Below are 19408 nucleotides of genomic sequence, written 5' to 3' on the forward strand. Positions count from 1 at the left end.
ACTAAGTTATATAACAGCACATAATAAGTATAGCAGAGTCAGAGAGAGGAAAATGAAGAGTAACTGTTCTAGTTGAATCACCCAGCAAGTGCTAAGTCAGCAGAATACTACTTTCTCTAGGTGAGATTTAGTGGAACATTCAGCACTGCTTTCAAACTCATGTGGAAGACATTACAGTATTGCTAATGATTAAGCCCCTGGGTTTATGGCTAAATGAAAATCCAGTACCTTTGGTAACAAAATACCTCTGCCACAGTGTGAGAGGGCTCAAGTATTACCTAGTGAGCCATCAGCTTTCATTCTTGAATTACGTGTACTTCCTCAAAAGTCTCCCAGCTGAGCATCAGTCAGTGACACATAGTAAAGCTGAATATTTCTCACTGATCGTAGACCAGGCACTAGCCTCATTCTCACACTTCTCTTAGGCCAGGAGCGCTCAGTGTTGTTTCTGAGGTACGTCAGTCAGGCCACAGGATGTTCTCATGTTTACACTAAGGACTGATGGAAATTAAGTCCCTCATATGTCAGTGGGATTGCACAGAGAAGGGAGAGACTGTATTTCTGTCTGTGAACCACACTAACCAGTTAGGATGCAAAATCCCCCCCATCAGCTGGAGCATCAAAACTCGTGCAGAAGTAGCTGGGAGGCCTGCATCCAAAAAACAGATCTAACTGTCAATTAATTGTATAGATGCCTACTGCCACATCCTACACTCAAAATGCACGTGAGGCAGGACCCTTGCTGCTAAGTGTACCCACATTGCTTGTAAGTACCTAGTTCTCATTTGTTTGCATCATAGCAAACTCTGAAAAAAAATTTTGAATGGCCAGAAATTTCTGGTGACGGATTATAAGGGGAAGTCAGTTTTGCTCAAAGGCTTCACCAAGATCAGGTCCTGCCTCACCAACCTAATGGCCTATGATGGCATGACTGTGTCAGGGGATAAGGAAAGAGCTTCTGATGTCATCTATCTGGAATTCAGTAAGGTCATTGACATGGTACTGTGTAACATCCTCCTCTCCAAACTGGAAAAAATACAGATTTGACATGCTGACTGTTTGACAGACAAGAAGCTGACTGTGAGATTGTATCCAGAGAACAGCAGTCAGTGGATCAATGTCTGAATGGAGATCAGGGGCAAGTAGTATCCCTCAAAGGTCAGTACTGGAACTAATGCTCTTTAATACCTTCATTTACATCAACAGTGAGATTGTGTGCACCCTCAACAAATTTGCAGATCACAGCATTTTGTGTTGCTGTCAGCACACCTGAGAGGTGGGATGCCATCCAGACATGCTTGAGCAGTAGCTTAAGAGAATCCCATGAAGTACAACAAAGCCAAGTGCGTGGTCTGGCACCTGGACTGTGGCAACTCGCACTACTAGTAAAGTTGGGGGATGTAAAGATGGAGCACAGCCCTGCTGAAAAGGACTTGGGGGCACTGGTGGATGACAACTGGACATGAGCCAGCAATTTGCTCTCACAGCCCAAAGAGCCAACTGCGTCCTGGGCTGCACCCAAAGCATATGGTCAGCAGGGAGAGGAGTTGGACGAGATGGCCTTTAGAAGGTCCCTTCAAACTCAGTTTTATGATTCTATGAATAATCCTTCACAGCACTGGAACCACAGCTTCTCTCATAGGTAGTCCCGTGCCTCTCTATACCTCCAGAAAGCTTAGAAAGTAGCAGGAGCAAAGCCACCAATTTAAACCCTTTTCCACTCAACTTCAGGTGCTCTGACTAGCTACTACCCACTGCTCCTCCAAGATAAGCACTGGTCTCTGTTAACCTCATACCAACTATCACTATTAAGCATGGTAACAGACAGGATTCAGCTTTCTGTACTGTGTCCGGCTATGAAACATGGCTTTCTGGACCAGAAGGCAGCCTAGGCTCCAAAGAGAAGGTATTTGTGGCCTGGCGTGGTTCATAGGACTGCCAAGTGTGATCCGCCTTTTGCCCCTACTAGATGATGGTCAAACAGAACAGTTTGTGTCCTGCTCCCAGAGAGAACTGCACAGAAATCTGTAACAGTGAGAAGAAAAAGGGGTACCATCATTCTTTCTCTTCATCACCCCACCCTCTGCTCCCCAGACAAATGACCAAACAACTACAGTAAAACCACACCTACAGCTGATGAGAGCCAGCCTGGCTGTAGATGCGCCTCCTGCTGAAGCAATATCACCTTCTGTCTCTTTCATCTGTCCTTGCCTCTTCCAAACCCAGTTAGAAGAACGTTGCAGGCAGATGTGCCTTCTTATCTTTGCAGTATGTTTTTCTTTCTTATTCACACATATATCTGTTTTCTGTGGTCTAAAATATCTGGGGATATTATTTTAACCTGTAGCCAAAGCAGATCTGACTAGTATGAATTCACCTTTGAAGAATAAATAGGAACACGGGAAGGCTTTGGAATCAAAGCTATTGCAATCAAAGACTCGACATCTCAGCTTTGTCTAGAGAGAGCTGATCTGGAGATAAGAGCCCTTGCAATTTGAGAAAAGATAGTATTAACCAACTACTGCATGCCTCTTTCAACTCCTATTCCTCTTAATTTCTCATCTCCACATGGCTTTTGTATTCCTAAAAGCCATCTCCTTCCAAGTTACTTAGTGCAACACATCAGCCTGAACACAGGCAATACTTTGCCAAACCAGAGAGAGTACTGGGATGGACCCTCACCAGTCAGTCAGCACCAGCTGATAAGAAATAATTCAATACAGTCTATTCTACAGTGTCTGACCCTGAGACACTAATCCAGAGGCTAATAAAACAGTAATCCTCTGCTGATCCTCAGGCTCCATTTCCCCTGCTCAGCCCATCACTGCTCCTGGCTAGATCAGCTCTTGCCACCCTCAATCTCCCCTCTCCCCTACCTCACTCTCTCCTCACCAGTGCAAGACTGGACCTACTTTTCGGACCATCCTCATCTGTTCATATTGTTACTTGCCCCTTGCCTCCTTGAGGGACATGGTTTAGTGGGAGCTACTGGGAATAGGTGAACGGTTCGACTGGATGATCTCGAAGGTCTTTTCCAACCTTGGTGATTCTATGATTCTATGATTCTGAGTGGCTGCTATCCCTAAGCATAGGGTATGTCTCTGGATTTTTGTTTTGGAATTGAGTTTGTCTCTAAACCATTCCCAGTGCCCCCTCCTCAGTTGCCCAGACCCACTGAATGGTACAGAATGGTATATATACAAATGAGCTGGTGAGAAGCCCTGGTTACAACATAACAGACTACATTTAGACTCCCAGGAGTTTGCTCATTTGGAATGAGAAGCCGTAAGTCATATCACAATCATCAGACACTCAGGTTTACTTGATCTTCCTGTACACATCGCTGAGAGCTACAGGTAAAAATGGAGCAAGGGAAGTGGACTTCTTTACTCCAATTTCTAAGACAAAGCAGCACTTGAAAAGAGCTGTTTCTTATCACATCCAGATTCATGGAGGACAGTGGAGCTGCAGTAGTGTCCCTAACTGTGGAATTGCTATTTAAAGAGGATTGAAAGGCTGACTATGATCTTCATTTTCAATCCAATATCTGACCAATATCTGTTCCTACTGCCTCCCTTTCATCCTCCCTAGTCTCCACATACCAAGGAAAATGGTTGCACTCCGAGTGCTTACAGTTTGGAGTGCTTCTGTTGCTTCTTCCCCTGTAAGAGGGAATAGAAAAGCAAAAGCACAGAAGTTCTTAAGTAGCAGGATTGCCTCAAAGATACATGAAATATCTAAAGCCACATCATATCTATGTATAATATAAATGCTAATAATAAAACCCCATCTAAAAGCCTCCATTGCACAGTGAGGTTTTTCATTGCCACCCATTAGTGGTCACAAGCACCCGATTCTGGAGGGAGCCCAGCTGCTGGGCACAAAACTCCCTGCACCAGACCTTACCCTGACCCAAGGGGCAAACCGGGCACACACATGCATCCTTCTTCATTCAGTTCTATGGGAGAAAGGAAAATCTTAGGGTGAGGAAAAGAGGAAGACACAGCATTGTCTACCCATCTTTGCTGAGGATGCAGCACCACTCCCAACCAACTCCTGTCCTCCTCCCATCAGGGGGCTCACAGGGAATGTGTCAGCAGGATAAGGACATGACATATCCCCGATGGCCCAGCATTGGCTCCAGGAGGAATCTTAGTGATCGGAATAAACTCTGGAGTGCAGACACTTGCTAAGAAGGGACATCACCACATCTTGTGGCTCTTGCTAAATAAAATGCTAGAATGCTCCTTGCCCCAAATTGTTGTCTATTTGTTATGCAGTGACTGACAATCTGCATATAAACCCTGCAGATACAAAGGATCCTAAAGCAGGTGGGCAATTTTGCATCCTTTCTACATACCACCATTTCCTTCTGTCCTACAGCCAGAAGAATTCATCACCCCCTCTCTTTCCTGCCAAGTACACAGGAACCTTGCTGCTCTATCCACATTGCTTCTGGCTACCTGTTGGCTCTGGACATGACGAATCTGTATCTGATGGACAGGTCACAAGGGGTCGGTCGATGAAATCACATTGCTGCATCAAGATCTGGAGATGTGAAAGCAAGGCTGCAACCTCTTCTGACCCTATTACCCTCACCTCATTGCGGAAACCTAACCTGTGACAGCCATCCTGTATCTAACTTCTCCCCTAGAGATAGCTTCTGTCCTTAAGCAGCTGGCTAATTCATTTGAGATTACAATCACAGACACAGCATATGCTTGCTGTAGCCATGCCTCTCTGTGCTCTTTACAAAGCCCAGGCAGCATGAGGATGCAGCACACGGAGGCAATGAAGGGGACAGAGAGGGGAATGATATCTGAGTGCTGACTGGGCTGTCCTCCTGGTGAAGGACAATGACAAGCCAGGATTCACTGTTCGCAGCTGCTCCCATTTAACTGCTTATGATGACTATTTACAGAAGGAGAATAATGAAATTATCTGTTTGGTTTTTTTTTTTTTTTTTTCTCCAGCATGCTCTTTTCCAGAGGAGAGGCCTGTGACAGCCACCCAGAGTGCCTCCTGCCCTCTCTTTACACCCAACTGCCAGAATCACTGAGTTTGTATGTACACACACACACACTTTTCCATCTCAGTACTGATGTGAAGAAGGCTAAGAAGGCAGATGGGAGGCATGGGAACAGGTCATCCAAAGAAGTGGATGTGCCATCCCTGGAGAGATGGAAGTCAGGCTGGAGGGGCTCTGAGCACCATGATTTACCTATAAATGTCCCTGTTCATTGCAGGGGAGTTGGACCAGTTGGCCCTCAAGGGTCCCTTCAAACTCAAACGATTCTATGATTCCATGCTGCTATGTCAAAGACTGATGAAGATCCTGATGAATGCTGTATCAGTTTTGGTGACCTATCACTGGCAGATGCCAAATGAAGCACTGTTAGATTGCTCCCAAACCTCAACACAGTGTTTATGACTCAGTGTGCAGCTGATCTGGACTGACCTGCAGCATACTTAAGACCAAGAGGCTACCCCCTGCAGGCAGCTGCTATCTGACACTTCATCACCACCAGACAAACCAAACTGTTAATCAAAATTCCCAAAGGCTGAGCAATAAGTCTGCCTTGACTTCATGCTTACACCTGGCTTTGGCTACGAGAAGGAACCACAGATTCACCAGCCTCATCTCACTGACACTGAGATGTGGCACAGCTGAAACAGAACTTGGCCAGATGGGATTCTCAGGAGAAAAAGACATTTCCTACCTTGCTGCTTTCTTCACCTTGGGAAGAAGAGCAATAAATAAATAAATAAAATTCACTTTGCTCCTCCCCTCGTAAAGCTCTTTATTCTTCCTTGCTTGCTCAGGTCACACAGAATCATGCCCCAGTCCCCAGCCTATGTTTGCCAATGCTTTGAAACAGGCCTCAAGGGGGAAGTCAAATAGCCTGTACTGTTGAGTGCCATTGTTTGGAGAAAACAGGCAAGCTTGCTTTGTTGAGCAATCTCATTGGGCTGCAGCAACCTGCAGGTTTGTTCTCTTCTCAGGGGAAGGTTGGTACTGGATGATGTTTATGTCCCTTCTAACCCAAGCCATTCTGTGAGTCTATATTTGGGGTTTGGGAGGAGCAGGTGAAGCAGCTGCTCTGCTATTTTAGTTTTTCACCAACTTCTGGGCTCGAAGTGCCTTACTCCCAGGGTTATCTTTTCTCCCATCAGAGGGCATCAGTAACTCTCCAGCAGGCTCAGAAGAATACAGCTGCTTTAAGCTCCCATCCTTAAAGCTAGCAAGCAAATCCCTTTGTTCTCTAGTCAGCCCTGGATATCATGCGTCATTTTTTCCACCATCTCCTCCAGTTCTGGAGTCATCTTGTGAGTGTTGTGTGCAGCCACTAATGGATGCTGATGGCTGTGGGTGGGAGGGTGTCTGAGCATGATGATGACCCCTTCTCAGAGGTCAGTAGCTTAGAAGCATTTTCCTTGACAAAGTGTACAAAAGAGCGGTACAAACACAGGATTGTACCTGTTAGCCAATTCATTTCCCTTACCTCCATCCAAGTGAGTGGGAGAGAGCTGTCTGCTTGCATTGAAGTGGCTGCACTGTTGACGAACTGCATGCCAGCAAGGAGTTCACTTTGGGAAAAGCATGAAGTGCAGCAGGGCAGCTGAGACCCTTTTAAAACACACTTGACTTTTGGTAATCACAGCAATAAGATCTCTGGTGGGAAAATCCTACCTAATAAAAAGTTCAGTAAGTCCAAGGAGATATTGAAAGCTAGACAGGACTAATTGGTGAAAACCAGAGACTTACTCACTGCCCATCAATATGTTAGCTTGTGATATTCCTGACAGAAGAACATAACCCCAAGCTCCAGAGTTATTGCTACTAGGAGGATGGGGTGAAACTGGTGGGGGGTAGCACTACACTCTCTTCAGAAGGAAAGGGAGAAAGGAAATACACCAGCTATTTCTACAAGGGCAATTGCAAGGAACTGCCTGAAGTCCTGTAATCAGTAAGACTGGTCAGCCTCTGGTTCCATAAAAAGCATTTCCACCAGGAGATCCAAGCAAATTGGAAAGATGGTTTTAACAGGCAAGTGTGCAGACAAGTGTGAGCAGTAACACAGGAGTAAGGCAGGATGCCAGGAAAGCACTTGCACAAGATGTAGGGCAAGCTAAGAGACAGCTTTGGCTGCAGAGTACAAGGCAGGAGAGATGTGGGGACTTCTGAGCAGTTGCTCAAATAGGACCATATGAATTCCTTGCCAATAGAGGTACACTCAGAGCAACTATCAAAAACATGGAAACTACCCCTGCACTTCAGCTGCTCAGGTCAGGAGACGTCACTGCTGCTTGGAGGAATTTTGGGGGAATGCTACCTCCCTTTCCGCAAGGAGCACTACCACACAAACCCCAGTAAACAGAAAGGATTCACAGCATATTTTAGGGGCGTGGAGCCATTGGTGCTCGATATCTCTAAGCCCAAGACTCAAAATAACAAATGCAGGTCATCAAATGCATGAAAATGGTTGCAAGATTTAACTCTGGGCCTATAGCCCAGGAGTACCCATCCCTAAACCCAGCTAAGACACAGAGAAATTAAGATGCAACACTGGGCAATGAGACTGCCAGTTCAACCCCCCCACCCTCCACTCCCCCTCCTCCTGAGTGCTACACAGGAAGATGAGCAAATTTACCTTTCACTCCTTCCTCCACTAACTGTCTTATCACCATAGCAACTGTAATCCTAGGTCATGCTGCTAGGAAATAAATAAATAAATAAAACACAGCACAAATGAAGATACACACTATCACCAAACACAGCCTTGGTGGTGGAATCTAATTTCCATTAGAGACATAACAGTGGTTTTGCATAATTATACATATATTAATGCCCAACATGCCCGTCTTCAGTTAAAATTCATGAATTCAGTTCTAAATAAAAAGCATTGCTCATTGCAGACTTTTTTTTTAATTAAAAAAAAAAAAAAAAAAAAAAAGAAGGGGGGTGGGAGGAAAACATTTCCTAAAGCTCAAGTTGCACTCGCATCACAGTTTCTTAATCCTGAGATTAACGAAGAGAGCAAAATGTAATGATTGAGTCAGCTTTCAAGTAGGAACATCACATAAAACACACCAGGAGAGTTTGCTGCTTTCACAAAACAAAGGCAAGAAAGGGATAGTATAGAAGTCAGTAGATGCTGGAACATACCTGGGATTGAAACCCAAAGGAGGATGTCTCACTGCTTCTCCCGTTGGTGCTTTTGGTGAAAGCAGTGCCACAGCATCACACAGAGGAACAACATACCTTTGCAAGTGGCTGAGCACCAGTCTGGCTGTCAGCAGCATTCACAGGAGAAGGTTTGTTTATTTACTCAGACGGAAACATGCAGGTAACAGTCAAGGAAATTCTGAAGAACAAAGAAACTCTTTTTCTCTCCTTTTTTATCTACTTCTACCTCCAGCTTCCTTCAGTACTTGCTAACTGTGAACTACCTTGGCCTGACAGCCAATTTCCCCTCTTTATTACCAAGTTTTCAGGTGGGTGTTCCTTGACTAACGAGGCATCCTTGGTTCTGGATAAATCCCACCTTTCTTACTTCTTGCTGCCACCATAAGAGATAGGGATCTGAGTTCCTAGAGGCATCAGGGCTTTAGAGCAAGCGCCTCAGGTTTCAGCCATGCACACAGCTCTAAGGGTGCTCTCAAAGACCTGATATTAGAATCATAGACTATCCTGTGTTGAAAGGGACCCCCCAGGGACCATCGAGTCCCACTCCTGGCTCCACACAGGACCACCCCAAACCCAAACCTTCTCTCTGAGGGTGTTGTTTAAATGCCCCTTGAATTCCAGCAGGCGCAGTGCTGCGTCCACTGCCCTGGGCAGCCCTTTCCATGCCCACTGCCCTCTGGTGCAGACCCTGTTCGTCACCCCCAGCCGCCCCTCCCCTGACAGCTCAATGCCGTTCCCCTGAGCCCCGTCGCTGTCACACAGAGCAGAGCTCAGCGCTGCCCCCCCGCTCCCTGAGGAGCTGCAGCCGCCATCAGGCTTCCCTTTAGCTCCTCTGCTCTGCGCTGAGCAAACCAGGAGAGCTCAGCCACTCCTCACAGTTCTTGCCCTCCAGGCCCTTCTCCATTTGTAGCCCTTTTTTGGACACTCTCTAATAGTTTTTGTCTTGTTTATGTTGTGGTGCCAAAAATGTGTCAAAAATATATGTGTATATACCTTGTAGCCCATACTTGGCAAAGCTGGCTCTTCCATAACTGTGCTGCACCTGATCTGTGTACGCAGCGCAACTCTGACCTGCCCAGAGGTGCATGGGAAGTGCATGGTCTCTTTCTCAAGACTCTAAAGTAACATGTATCAGTCCCACCAGCAGCAGACGTAGCAGAAACGAAGCTGGAAGTGGATGGTGGGATTAAAGAAGAAAGGGACTCGTGACTGATCCCCTCCCAGCCCTTATGTTCACCCATAGAGCCACATTCACAAGTTCAGGAGTTAGTGGCAGAAGGAGAGAGGCATGTAGGGAAGACTTAGGATAAACTCAATGGGCAGGCTGAAGAAAAGTTCCAAGGGAGCTTGTCTCTGTTCCAGCATTGCAATCAACCCCTTTCCCTCACATCAGCTCCCACACCTTCGATAGCAGCTCTGTATCTCAGGGATGTGTTGTTACCTTGCTGTGGCTCTCACAGTGCCTATCCTCTCAGGATGATGAGAGTGGCAGGAAGCTGTAGCTTTGCTGGGGACCATACAGGATGGTCTTCATCCTTCAGACATAAGTACCGAGCTGCCCCAAGAAGAGCAGAGCAGCAAGAACTGATGTGAAATGGCCTCTCCTTCTCTTGGGGGAAGAAACCACAGCAGGGGGACATTTCAGCCTGTTGTTGAAGCAAAGGCTCTCCCACCACTCGCTCTCATGCATTCATTTCTCTCTCCTGCACACACTGATTAAAACCACACTCATTGCAAGCGTCTCGGATCAAGCACCTGGTCCTTTAATTGCTGCAATGAAGGGGACGGATGGAGGAGATTCTGAGGCCAGCAAAGCAGAAAATTAGCATTTAGTGTGAAAATGATACCACTGCATCATCACCAGTGCAAAGCAAACAACACAACTGGACAGGCTGCCTCCTTCCCACCCTACCTACACATTCACAGGCTGATGGGTGCTGCACCCATGGGGGTGCTGCACCCATGGGGCTGCTGCCAGGGACTTGATGAGCCATCAGGACTGGTGATGAATCAGATTTATATACTCACTTCTGAGATAATTCTCCCTCAAATGTCAAAAGTGCCACTTTAGCTGCCGCATTGATTCCTGCAGGGTTTACAGAGCAGGAAAATGCAGCAGCAGCCAGCAGGAGGCTGGAGGGAAGAAACCCGTACCTGCAGGGTGTCCCTCGGGGCAAATCAGCCCAGTCTCAAGCCAGGAGCAAGATCTTCACCTCCTCCAGACCCTTAACTAGCTTTCCCCATCATTAGTGCAAATTCCCCTCAGGCCTTTCCACCTTTTTTGTTATGCAGGCTGTATTTTTGCCTGGCTGGACACAAATAAACATTACGGGCACTGTGTCCATCCAAGCACGAAAGGGAGGGCTGCTTTCCAGGCAGCATGGGATGGAGCCATTAGCCCCAGCCCCAGGTGGAGGCAATGGCTCTGTAACAGGCAGCAAGCAATACAGCCTTGTTGGTTACTTCTATTTTATTTTATTTTAATTTTCTAATTTATTTCCTATGTCTGAGCTTAATATAACAGCAGAAACTAATCAGTGGCCAACTGTGATTAAGAGTCTTTCACATGTTATTAACTTTGTGCTCAATGGGAGGTCATTTTTAAAGATTTGCAAGAAAGATAAGTGTACCTGTAGGTGTGCATGCGTGGGGAATATGTAAGTAGAGAAAACACACACAAAAGCAGAACTTTTATCCAGGCCACCCCTTGACATTCCTCTTGACTCTTTCTTAGAAATACCTATTATTATCCAGTATGTGTTTAGCAGATTGTATCTTGAAACAAACCCCCTCACAAGGCTCAGAGGTGGGAGAAGTGTGTAAATGGGAGCATAAATTAACTGTGACATCTTAATTGAGAGGAGAAATGGGGTCATCTGCTTTCATGGCTATCATCCCAGCAAGGATTAGAAGCTGCTAAAGGTGACAATGGTTGTTTTAGAGGAAAGCTCACCTGGCACTTCATATCTAAAGCTTTGGTAGTTCAAGGGCAAGGCTTATCGTGAGGACTGGCAGGTGATAAAGATAAGTCCCAATGCATATATCATGTACTTTAGGTTCTTCCGTAATGCTTCCCCTTGTATGTGGGCTGAAGTGTGTGCTGGCCTCTAGGAAAATTGGAACAGCCTGCCCAAAGAAGCTGTGGGTGCCCCATCCCTGGAGGTGCTCAAGGCCAGGTTGGAAGGGGTCCTGAGCAGCTGGAGATAATGGGTGGCAGCCCTGCCCAAGGCAGTGGGATGGAAATGGGTGGGCATTAAAGTCCTCTCCAACCCAATCCATTCTATGATTCTATTAAAATGTCCTTGGAAATGCATCGATGCAGGGCATGTACCTTGCCGTTTGTGTGATCCCACCACCTGCACAAGCTAAAGGGAAGAACCCAGATTGCTGAGACAGTTGCTTGAGCAGAAGAGGTATGCTGCAGAGTGATGGCTGGGCTGCTGGGTTTGATGCGAGTGAGAACTTTTCACCTGTACACTGAGCACATCTGCTCTGGAAGTGGCGGGGAGGCATAAATATTGAATATCACATTGCCAGCTCTTGTTCAAAGTGTGTCAGGATTCTAGTAGAAATAAACATGGGCCTTGGAAATATGCAGAAGGGAAAAGTGCTAGAGAAGAAATATATTTATCTAAATGAGAGGGAAGAAATGAATAATAATTCAAAGATACTGAGATACTGAGCTCCTACTGCAAACCAGTGCCTAGCAAGGAACAAAAATAACATGGAAAAACTGAGGAGTAAGGCACATCTCATTAAAAAAAAATGTATTCATGAAGACCAGAAAAAAGAATATTTGGAAATTTAAATCACATGCAGACAAACTGATCTGGATGGCATACATCCAGGGGCCTGCCTTTGCAAAGCACTGAATACCTCCTACAAGGTGTGCTGCACGTTTTGTACTGCAGCCTACCAGAAAATCAGCAGGATTTAATCTGCCTCTGCTCTGTGCAGTTCTGGTGATGAGAACAAGCAAAGTGAAGCTGCTTTACCACCACATCTCCATAATAAAATTTTCAGTTTTCTGTTGGCAATTGGAAGCTCATTGGTCAAAAATAACTCTCTGCTTCAAACCATTGCAACTACACCTTTTGCTCTCATTGTGAGTGTAGAGGACACTTGCTGTGATGCCTTACAGATGTCTCACTGGAAGAGAAGTCAAAACATGGAATCACAGAATTGTTAAGGTTGGAAATGACCTCTAAGATCATCTAGTCCAACAATCAACCCATCTCCCTGACCATTCTAAGCCATGTCATTCAATGTGACATCTGCCCCTTTCTTGAACACCTCCACCTGGAGTTACTTGACAGTAACTCCTCCCTGGGCAGCCTGTCCCAATACCTCACCAAACACACAGCATTGCTGACTTTTGGCGAAAAGTAACTGTGCACACTGATCAATGCTTCTCATGTTTTTAAGCTAATGGTGGCTGGGATGAGGAAGACAGATGAAGATGGAGGAGCCAGGAGTAACTCCAGCAGTACATCTTGTTCGGGTAGCAGCTCTGCGAAAGGGTCTCTTAGAAAAAATATTGAATGCTGGTGCATTTTTCATGAGCAGGTTGGAGCAGATGAGGAGTTTAGGTGAAAGAAGAGGTGGGAACCACTCTGTATGGGTGCTGCTTTACAGCTGCAATGAACTACACTGGGCTGAACTGAAGGATGTGGCAAGAAGTTCATGACAGGTGTTCTCCAGGGGTAGGTAGTGAGGCCCACCCTCTTTAATGTTGATGATCTGGGTGAGGGGGTTGAGTGCATCCTCAACAAGTTTGCAGATGACACCATGTTGGGAGGAAGTATTCAATCTGTCTGAGGGTAGGATGGCCCTACAGAGGGACCTACATAGGCTACATCAGTGGGCTGATGACATTACATGGGTGTCAACAAGACCAAGTGCTACGTCCTGCATTTTGATCACAACTCCATACAGCACTACAGCCTGTAGCAGAGGAAAAGGATCTGGGGGTGTTAGTTGACAGCCAGCTGTACATGAGGCAGCAGTGTTCCCACGTGGCCAAAAAAATAGGCATGGTGGTAATGGGCTGATGGTTGGACTAGATGATCTTAGATGTCTTTTCCAACCTTAACGATTCTATGATTCTAGGGCAAAATATACACAGTGGGCTTAGCAAAAATGATGAACTGGATGGCAAGGTAAGATAAAAACAGTGAAATGCATCTAGTTTGGCAATGCAGAAGCTGAAGAAGGACACAGCAGAAGTATGTGAGCATAAGGAAGAACCTTGCATCAGAGTGAGGAGGTGCTTTTGGTGGCAAATGGGGAGAGAAGGGTATGAAGGTGGCGTGGCAGTAGGACAAAAAGGAGTGATCTTGGGCTGGTGACAGCAGTGAGCATCTAAACAGAAGCTGCTGCAAAGTGGTCCCTGCTGGGAAGTGGGAGTATGGGAGTCTGGGCAGATTCTAGACTGCCATCAGGTGTTGTCTGGAATGTGGGCAGGTAATGATGGAGGTTTTCGCAGGTGCTGACAGCTGGGCAGACCTGGGAAATGCAGGAGAGAAAGCTCGCAGCCCACCCCACCACAGGAAGCCCAGCAGATACATGAGGCTCTTGCTGGGTGTTATCATCCTGTGTCCTCCTCCTTAAGAAGGATGGATGTTTCCTCCTTCTTCTTCAAGCAGTTGGTAAATAATTAAAAGAGAGAGACAAAATATTCTCTAAAGATAACCTAGACTTCTGTTTCCATGGCAACCTCCTCCCAAAGCCAGAAGCCTTCTGCTCAAGTCATATGGCTCAGGTTGAAAGTCCTTGCAGGGAGGCAGTCTGTGGCACGACCCCAACAGGAGGTGAAAGGGAGGCCTCACGGGGCACAGGACTGCCATGGTCCCCAAACAGCAGTGAAGCAAAGATTTCCCCTTGCAAGTCACTTCCAGAGGGCACTGAGAATAAATGGAGATAACATCCTGAGGGCTGTAAGTCACTCCACAAGGCCACCACCTCATGGGTACCCTTCCCACTGCAACACGAAGGCATGGAGCTGTTGCCCTGGAATAGTAGCAGGGTCCACATTATAGTGAGTGACAGTGGTGCAGATACTCAAGTACCTTTGCAAAATAAATGGAGGGATTCTGCAGAGAAAGCAGATTATTTGAGCTCTTCTGAGGAGGAATTGAAGCCTTCAGCCTGGCCATCCATCTATCCTTCCTGCTGCTTGTTCACATTGAGGTGATGAAAGCAACCAGGTGAACAAAGGCCTGCAGAGACTTGCTGAGATGTGTCTCAGCATCACCTGCATCTTCAGTGGGGCTTTATTCCCTTTAATGAGGAAGAGAGCCAATGGGATGACCTCTTCTTGGGGTGTGATACCTCCTCCCTCCCAACTATCTCAAGTGCAGGTCATGTATTTATCGTGACAGTATAGCAGGGTAGCTTCTAGCATCACGGAGGCCTACCTCCAAGTCTTCTTATTGTGGAATCATAGTATCATTAAGGTTGGAGAGACTACTAAGATAGATCACCTTGTCCAACCGGACATAGGGCCAGCTTACAGGAAACAATCTACATGCCGATGGGTAGGGCTTGGGTTGGTTTTATTTTTTTAGGCTTTTTTAAAATTTGTTTTGGAAATCTAATGCAGACTGAGTTGGATGTTCAGTTTTTGGGACTGACCATCCTCCTTTCCCAAAGACAGGGAATGAATTATGGGGGGTTGGAGCTTAGTAACGTTTTAGGTCCCTTCCATCTAAGCCAATCTAAGCCATTCTATGATTCTGTGTGCCTCATCTCTCCTCTCTGCCTCTGGGGGAGTGGGCAGGGGTGACTCACCCAAAGAACGACGAGTGCAAAAAAGGCATTTAAAGACCCTTATTATTGCTTTAATAAATCTAGACCAGCAATCTTTCTGCAGGGAGAAGGACCTGGGCTCTCCTGTCTTTTGCCCACAGGTCTGACTTCCCCGCAGTCAGTGTGCACACTTGTAAGACAACAAATTCTCCTTTCAGATAATAAGTCAAGTCCATGTAGCAATGATCTTTTTCCTTTCTGCTGTTTGTCCCATTCGATGTGATACTGTTTACGATTCCAGTTTGTAAAATGCAGCAGCAGCTTAGTAATCAGACAGGTAATGATAAAACCAGAAAGTCTGTGGTGTTGCCACCCACTCTCTGCAATGCCTCAAATGCCAGCAAGGAGAGCTTTGCGGTAGCAGCCCTCTTTATCTGGTGGAAAAAAAGGGACGGGAAGTCTTTATGCCCCCCTCCTAGGTGGCTTCTGATGCCCTTTCCTACCTACCCACAAACCTGGGCAGGGTATAAAACCAGGGGAGATGCAGGCTGGCCCCAGCAAAGGAGGAGATGTGTGCGGTCACATTGCTGGAAAGGGAGCAGTGGCCTCGGAGATCCTTCTGCAGCCACGTGGGAGAGAATCACATCTGTTGGACTGAATCCTGGGTCCTGAGGCAGGACTTGGTTTAAGGAGTCGATCTGCCTTCAAGCCACCCCGCAGCATACAGATGGCGCCCTGTGATGTAGGACAAGGCGAGCCATAGCACCCTCCTTCTTCCTCTCCCCTTCTCACCATGCAGTGAGCCATCCAGTACACAACACACACGAGCACCCTCACATCTGCCACACCACATACACACACACATACACACAGCTGGTGTTCTCTGCTCCTCACATCTGCAGTTGTTTGCTGAGCAGGGGTCTGGTCCCAGCAACACCATTGCAAAATGCCAGAGGATGGAGGTGACGCTGGAGAAAAAGCAGAGCTGACACTGAGCCAAGGATGCTCTCGTAGGGTCTTCTTGCTGGGACTTGGGGCAGGGTTGGTATCCAGCCAGAGGGCCCACTACCATTTATGTTGAAGCCCTCTTTGCTTTTATTCGTCCTTTTTAAAATTCAAGTTTTTGTCTTCTTTATATATATATATATATATGTATATATATATAGCTATAGATACAAAAATAATAGGTATCTCTAGAGATGGTTTTTGCACCTTTGGGCTTCTAAAAGAAAATATCACAATTACTGCAAATGAATGGGAAAAGTACAATTTCCCCTCCTTTTTTTTTACCACCCCCCCCCTCCTGCTCCAGATTTCCCTGTAACCCTTGCAATTCTTTTCTTTTGGAACAAAATGAAAAGCAGAAAACCAACAAAACAGCCACAGAAGTACACTGTGGAGCTCACATCCTCTCCACCCATGAACATGCCTGCTGTGCTCTTGCAATCCCTTCAAAGTCAGGCTTTTCACCTCTGTTTGTTTCCTGTACTCCACAGCTGTTTTTCACCTGCTGTAAATCAGCAGCGAATCCCCCTCCAGCCAGAGCACCACTGCTCTGCACCACCAGAAGAGCACAGTCACTGTTTGCCCAATTTATACTAGACCTGAAGACCCGCCCCACAGTTTTTAAAATTTAAAATGGAAGCATGAATAAGAAGAAAGTTCCCAGAAACAGACGAGGCAAGCTCCAGGTAACCTTCCCTTGCTGCTTACCCCACTTCCCTCCGTCCCACCCCACTCTCCCACCCTCCTTAGTTCTGCATAGCACCTCCTTCAGCTCCCATTCGCTTGGTCCTCCTTAGCACTTTCTGAAATTCATAATCTCTCTGTAAAAAAAATAAATAAATCGATCTCTCTCTATATATGTATATGTATATGTATATAACTAAATGGCTGACAGGCAGTGGTTGCCTGGCCGGAGGGTCCCATCCCTCCCAGCCCCATGGCCTTTTCTTGTTGCTGTAGTCTCTGCAGTGATGGTCCAGGTCTTGCCCTAGGGCAGGACTGTTCCCGTATTGCTTGCATTCTCCCACGCCTCTGAGGTACGGTACCAGAGTATTTATTCTATATATATATATATATATATTTATGTATATATATATATTTATAATTTTTTGTTTGCCTGGTTCTTTTTCCCCCAAATCCTTTGGAATCGCTGCTGGGAAGCAACTGCCAAAATGTGCTCCCCATGCCGGTGGCCAAAGATTCCGCACACCCCACACCCAGGGACCCTCATCTGTTCCTCTTGCTGACCCCATCGCCCAGCTCGGACGGCAGCAGGGAGCCGCATTCCCCTGTCCCCAGTCTGCCGGGGCCGTCGGGCTCTGCTCCTTGCACTGGCGGAGGGGTGTCCTTGCAGAAGTCCGTCACCCAGGAGGGCATGGAGAGGAAGCCCTTGGGGTCAACGGTGTAGAAGGGCTTGGTGTGGTGGGCAGCAGGACGGCGGAGCGAAGGGCTGGCGTGGAGGCTGCTGGTGCTGCTGCACTTCTTCCCCAGCGTCAGCCCTGGCGGCGGGGGCGAGAAAAGGGAGGTCAGCGAGAGGCTGCTGAGGGTCTCCGAGGGCTCGCTGTTGTTGCCTCCGCCCCGCAAACTGCTTCCTGCCCCCTCCTCATCTGAAGGGTCCATGGAGTCATGGTGGGTGCAACCAGGGCTGGTGCTCCCACCACTGCTGTGGCTACGCTGGTGCCGACGGATGCTGCGCAGGGTGAAGAGCCCCCGGCCCCGTAGGCTGCGGCGACGGGAGCTGGGGGACAGGGGAGCTGCCAGGGGTCTTTGGTCACCAGCAGCTGGCATGGGGCACAGGGCCACTGGGAGGTCCAGGGTACACTGGGGAGAATCACTGAGGTTGAGACTGTCCTCCAGTGTGGTCTGCAGGCTGCCCGCCGAGCTGCTGCTCCGACTGTCCAGTGATGTGTCGCTCTCAGGAGCCTGGGGGGTGAAAGCACACCATGTTCAGATGGGAAGAGTAGCAAGACAATTTATTTTTTTAAAGTGATTTGAGATATGAAAATAAACTCCAGTTCTTCTCTCACTCTCCTCTGGTGGGAATGGCAACTGTAATCCAACTGAAACCTGCTCCAAAGCCAAGGATGTTCCCTTCTGGGGGAGGAAATTTTCTATATTTTGAGCTTTGATTCCATAGAATCACAGAATCATGGAATATCCTGAGTTGGAAAGGACTCCTAAGGATCACCAATTCCAACTCCGGGCTCCATACAGGACCACCAGAAAAATCAGACCCTATGGCTGAGAGCATTTTTCATGCCTGTTGAACTTCTGCAAACTCAATGCCATGACCACCTGTTCCATGTCTACCACCCTCTCATTCTGCTCCAGGATGAACCTTCTCCTCTCCCCTAAAATGCTCCACCAGAGGGAAGGGATGCTGGGTCTGTGAGCTCTGGTGTCAGTCCAGGAGGCAGCGGGACCACTTCGGTGTCCATGTGAACCTGCCACATGGACAGGCTGCAGGCACATCAAAATCGTCAGCTGGCCAGAAAGCAGATAGGCTTCTGTGGAAACCTCAGGAAGTCTCCTCTCATTAAAAAGAATCAGAAATATTTTGGGAGAGAAAAGAGATTCTTCTGACTAGCACAAGCAGCAGTGGCTGTATTTAGGGGAGAAAACTCAAATCTCCTCTCAGGAGAAAGGGAAAATTACCCTAATGTCCTTGTGACAGTACTTAGTTACTTAACCCCACTTCATCATATTCTTAGGAAAGTGGTCTGCATCATGAGGTTTGCATGGGCCCACCTCTCAAGCCTGTGCAGGTCCTTGTGGATGGCATTCCTTCCCCCCAGCATATTGACTGCACTGCTCACATTGGTGTCATCTGATTTCCTGAACCGTAGTTATTCTATACAGTCTGTCTCACATAATAAGAAGTTTACCAGTTTCTCCTTTACAACGGCTCAGCACTTTTCCTTCCGTGCCATGCAATCTCCAGAGATCTTTTTCTTCATGTCTAAACTTATATGAGAAGTTTCAGCACCACAACAAATCAATGGCCTCAGCTCAAGGCTAAATTTATCCCTGGTGAATTCATACACATTTGTATTGTGCTAAGAGTGTCTATTACACAGAACTGGATAACACATAATTTTATTGTATAGCTCATCTGGAATAGAGTGTCCCTGGGAACAGGAATTGTTCGTGGGGTGAGTTCCAAGAACAATAAGTGGGATCACCGATGAACTCCATTCTCTGTCTCCTCTGTAATTCAGAGACACTTGATCTTCCCTTAATGCTTTTCTTCTTCTCAATGAGAAATAGATGCCTTTTCAGAGAGAGAGTGTCTTTCTGAGGTGCAAAAGCTAAGTGGCAAGGGGAAAACAGAGCTCAGAGACAGAGTGTGGATGTGATCCAGAGCCACAGCACCAGGAGAAACCGAGGTGGTTGTGTGGCTGCCATCTCCCTGGCTCACACAGTGGCTGCTGTGCATGCAGGTGGCTGTAGTGCACTTGGTGCATGGGG

The 19408-nt window shown here is 47.0% G+C and overlaps 1 protein-coding gene across 1 annotated transcript in view; it reads right to left on the minus strand.

The window, feature by feature from the left end:
* Positions 1-17150: 17150 nt before the first annotated feature.
* Positions 17151-19408, minus strand: part of CACNA1I (calcium voltage-gated channel subunit alpha1 I) — a 148725-nt gene continuing 146467 nt past the window's right edge. The window contains exon 36 of the mRNA XM_042889750.1: positions 17151-17863. Within this exon, the coding sequence (XP_042745684.1) occupies positions 17168-17863 (696 nt within the window). The 3' untranslated portion in view covers positions 17151-17167. The remainder of the gene's footprint in view (positions 17864-19408) is intronic.

This window comes from Lagopus leucura, unplaced genomic scaffold (genome assembly GCF_019238085.1).
Source record: "Lagopus leucura isolate 7727_CA_CO unplaced genomic scaffold, USGS_WTPT01 Super-Scaffold_100159, whole genome shotgun sequence".
NCBI lineage: Eukaryota > Metazoa > Chordata > Aves > Galliformes > Phasianidae > Lagopus > Lagopus leucura.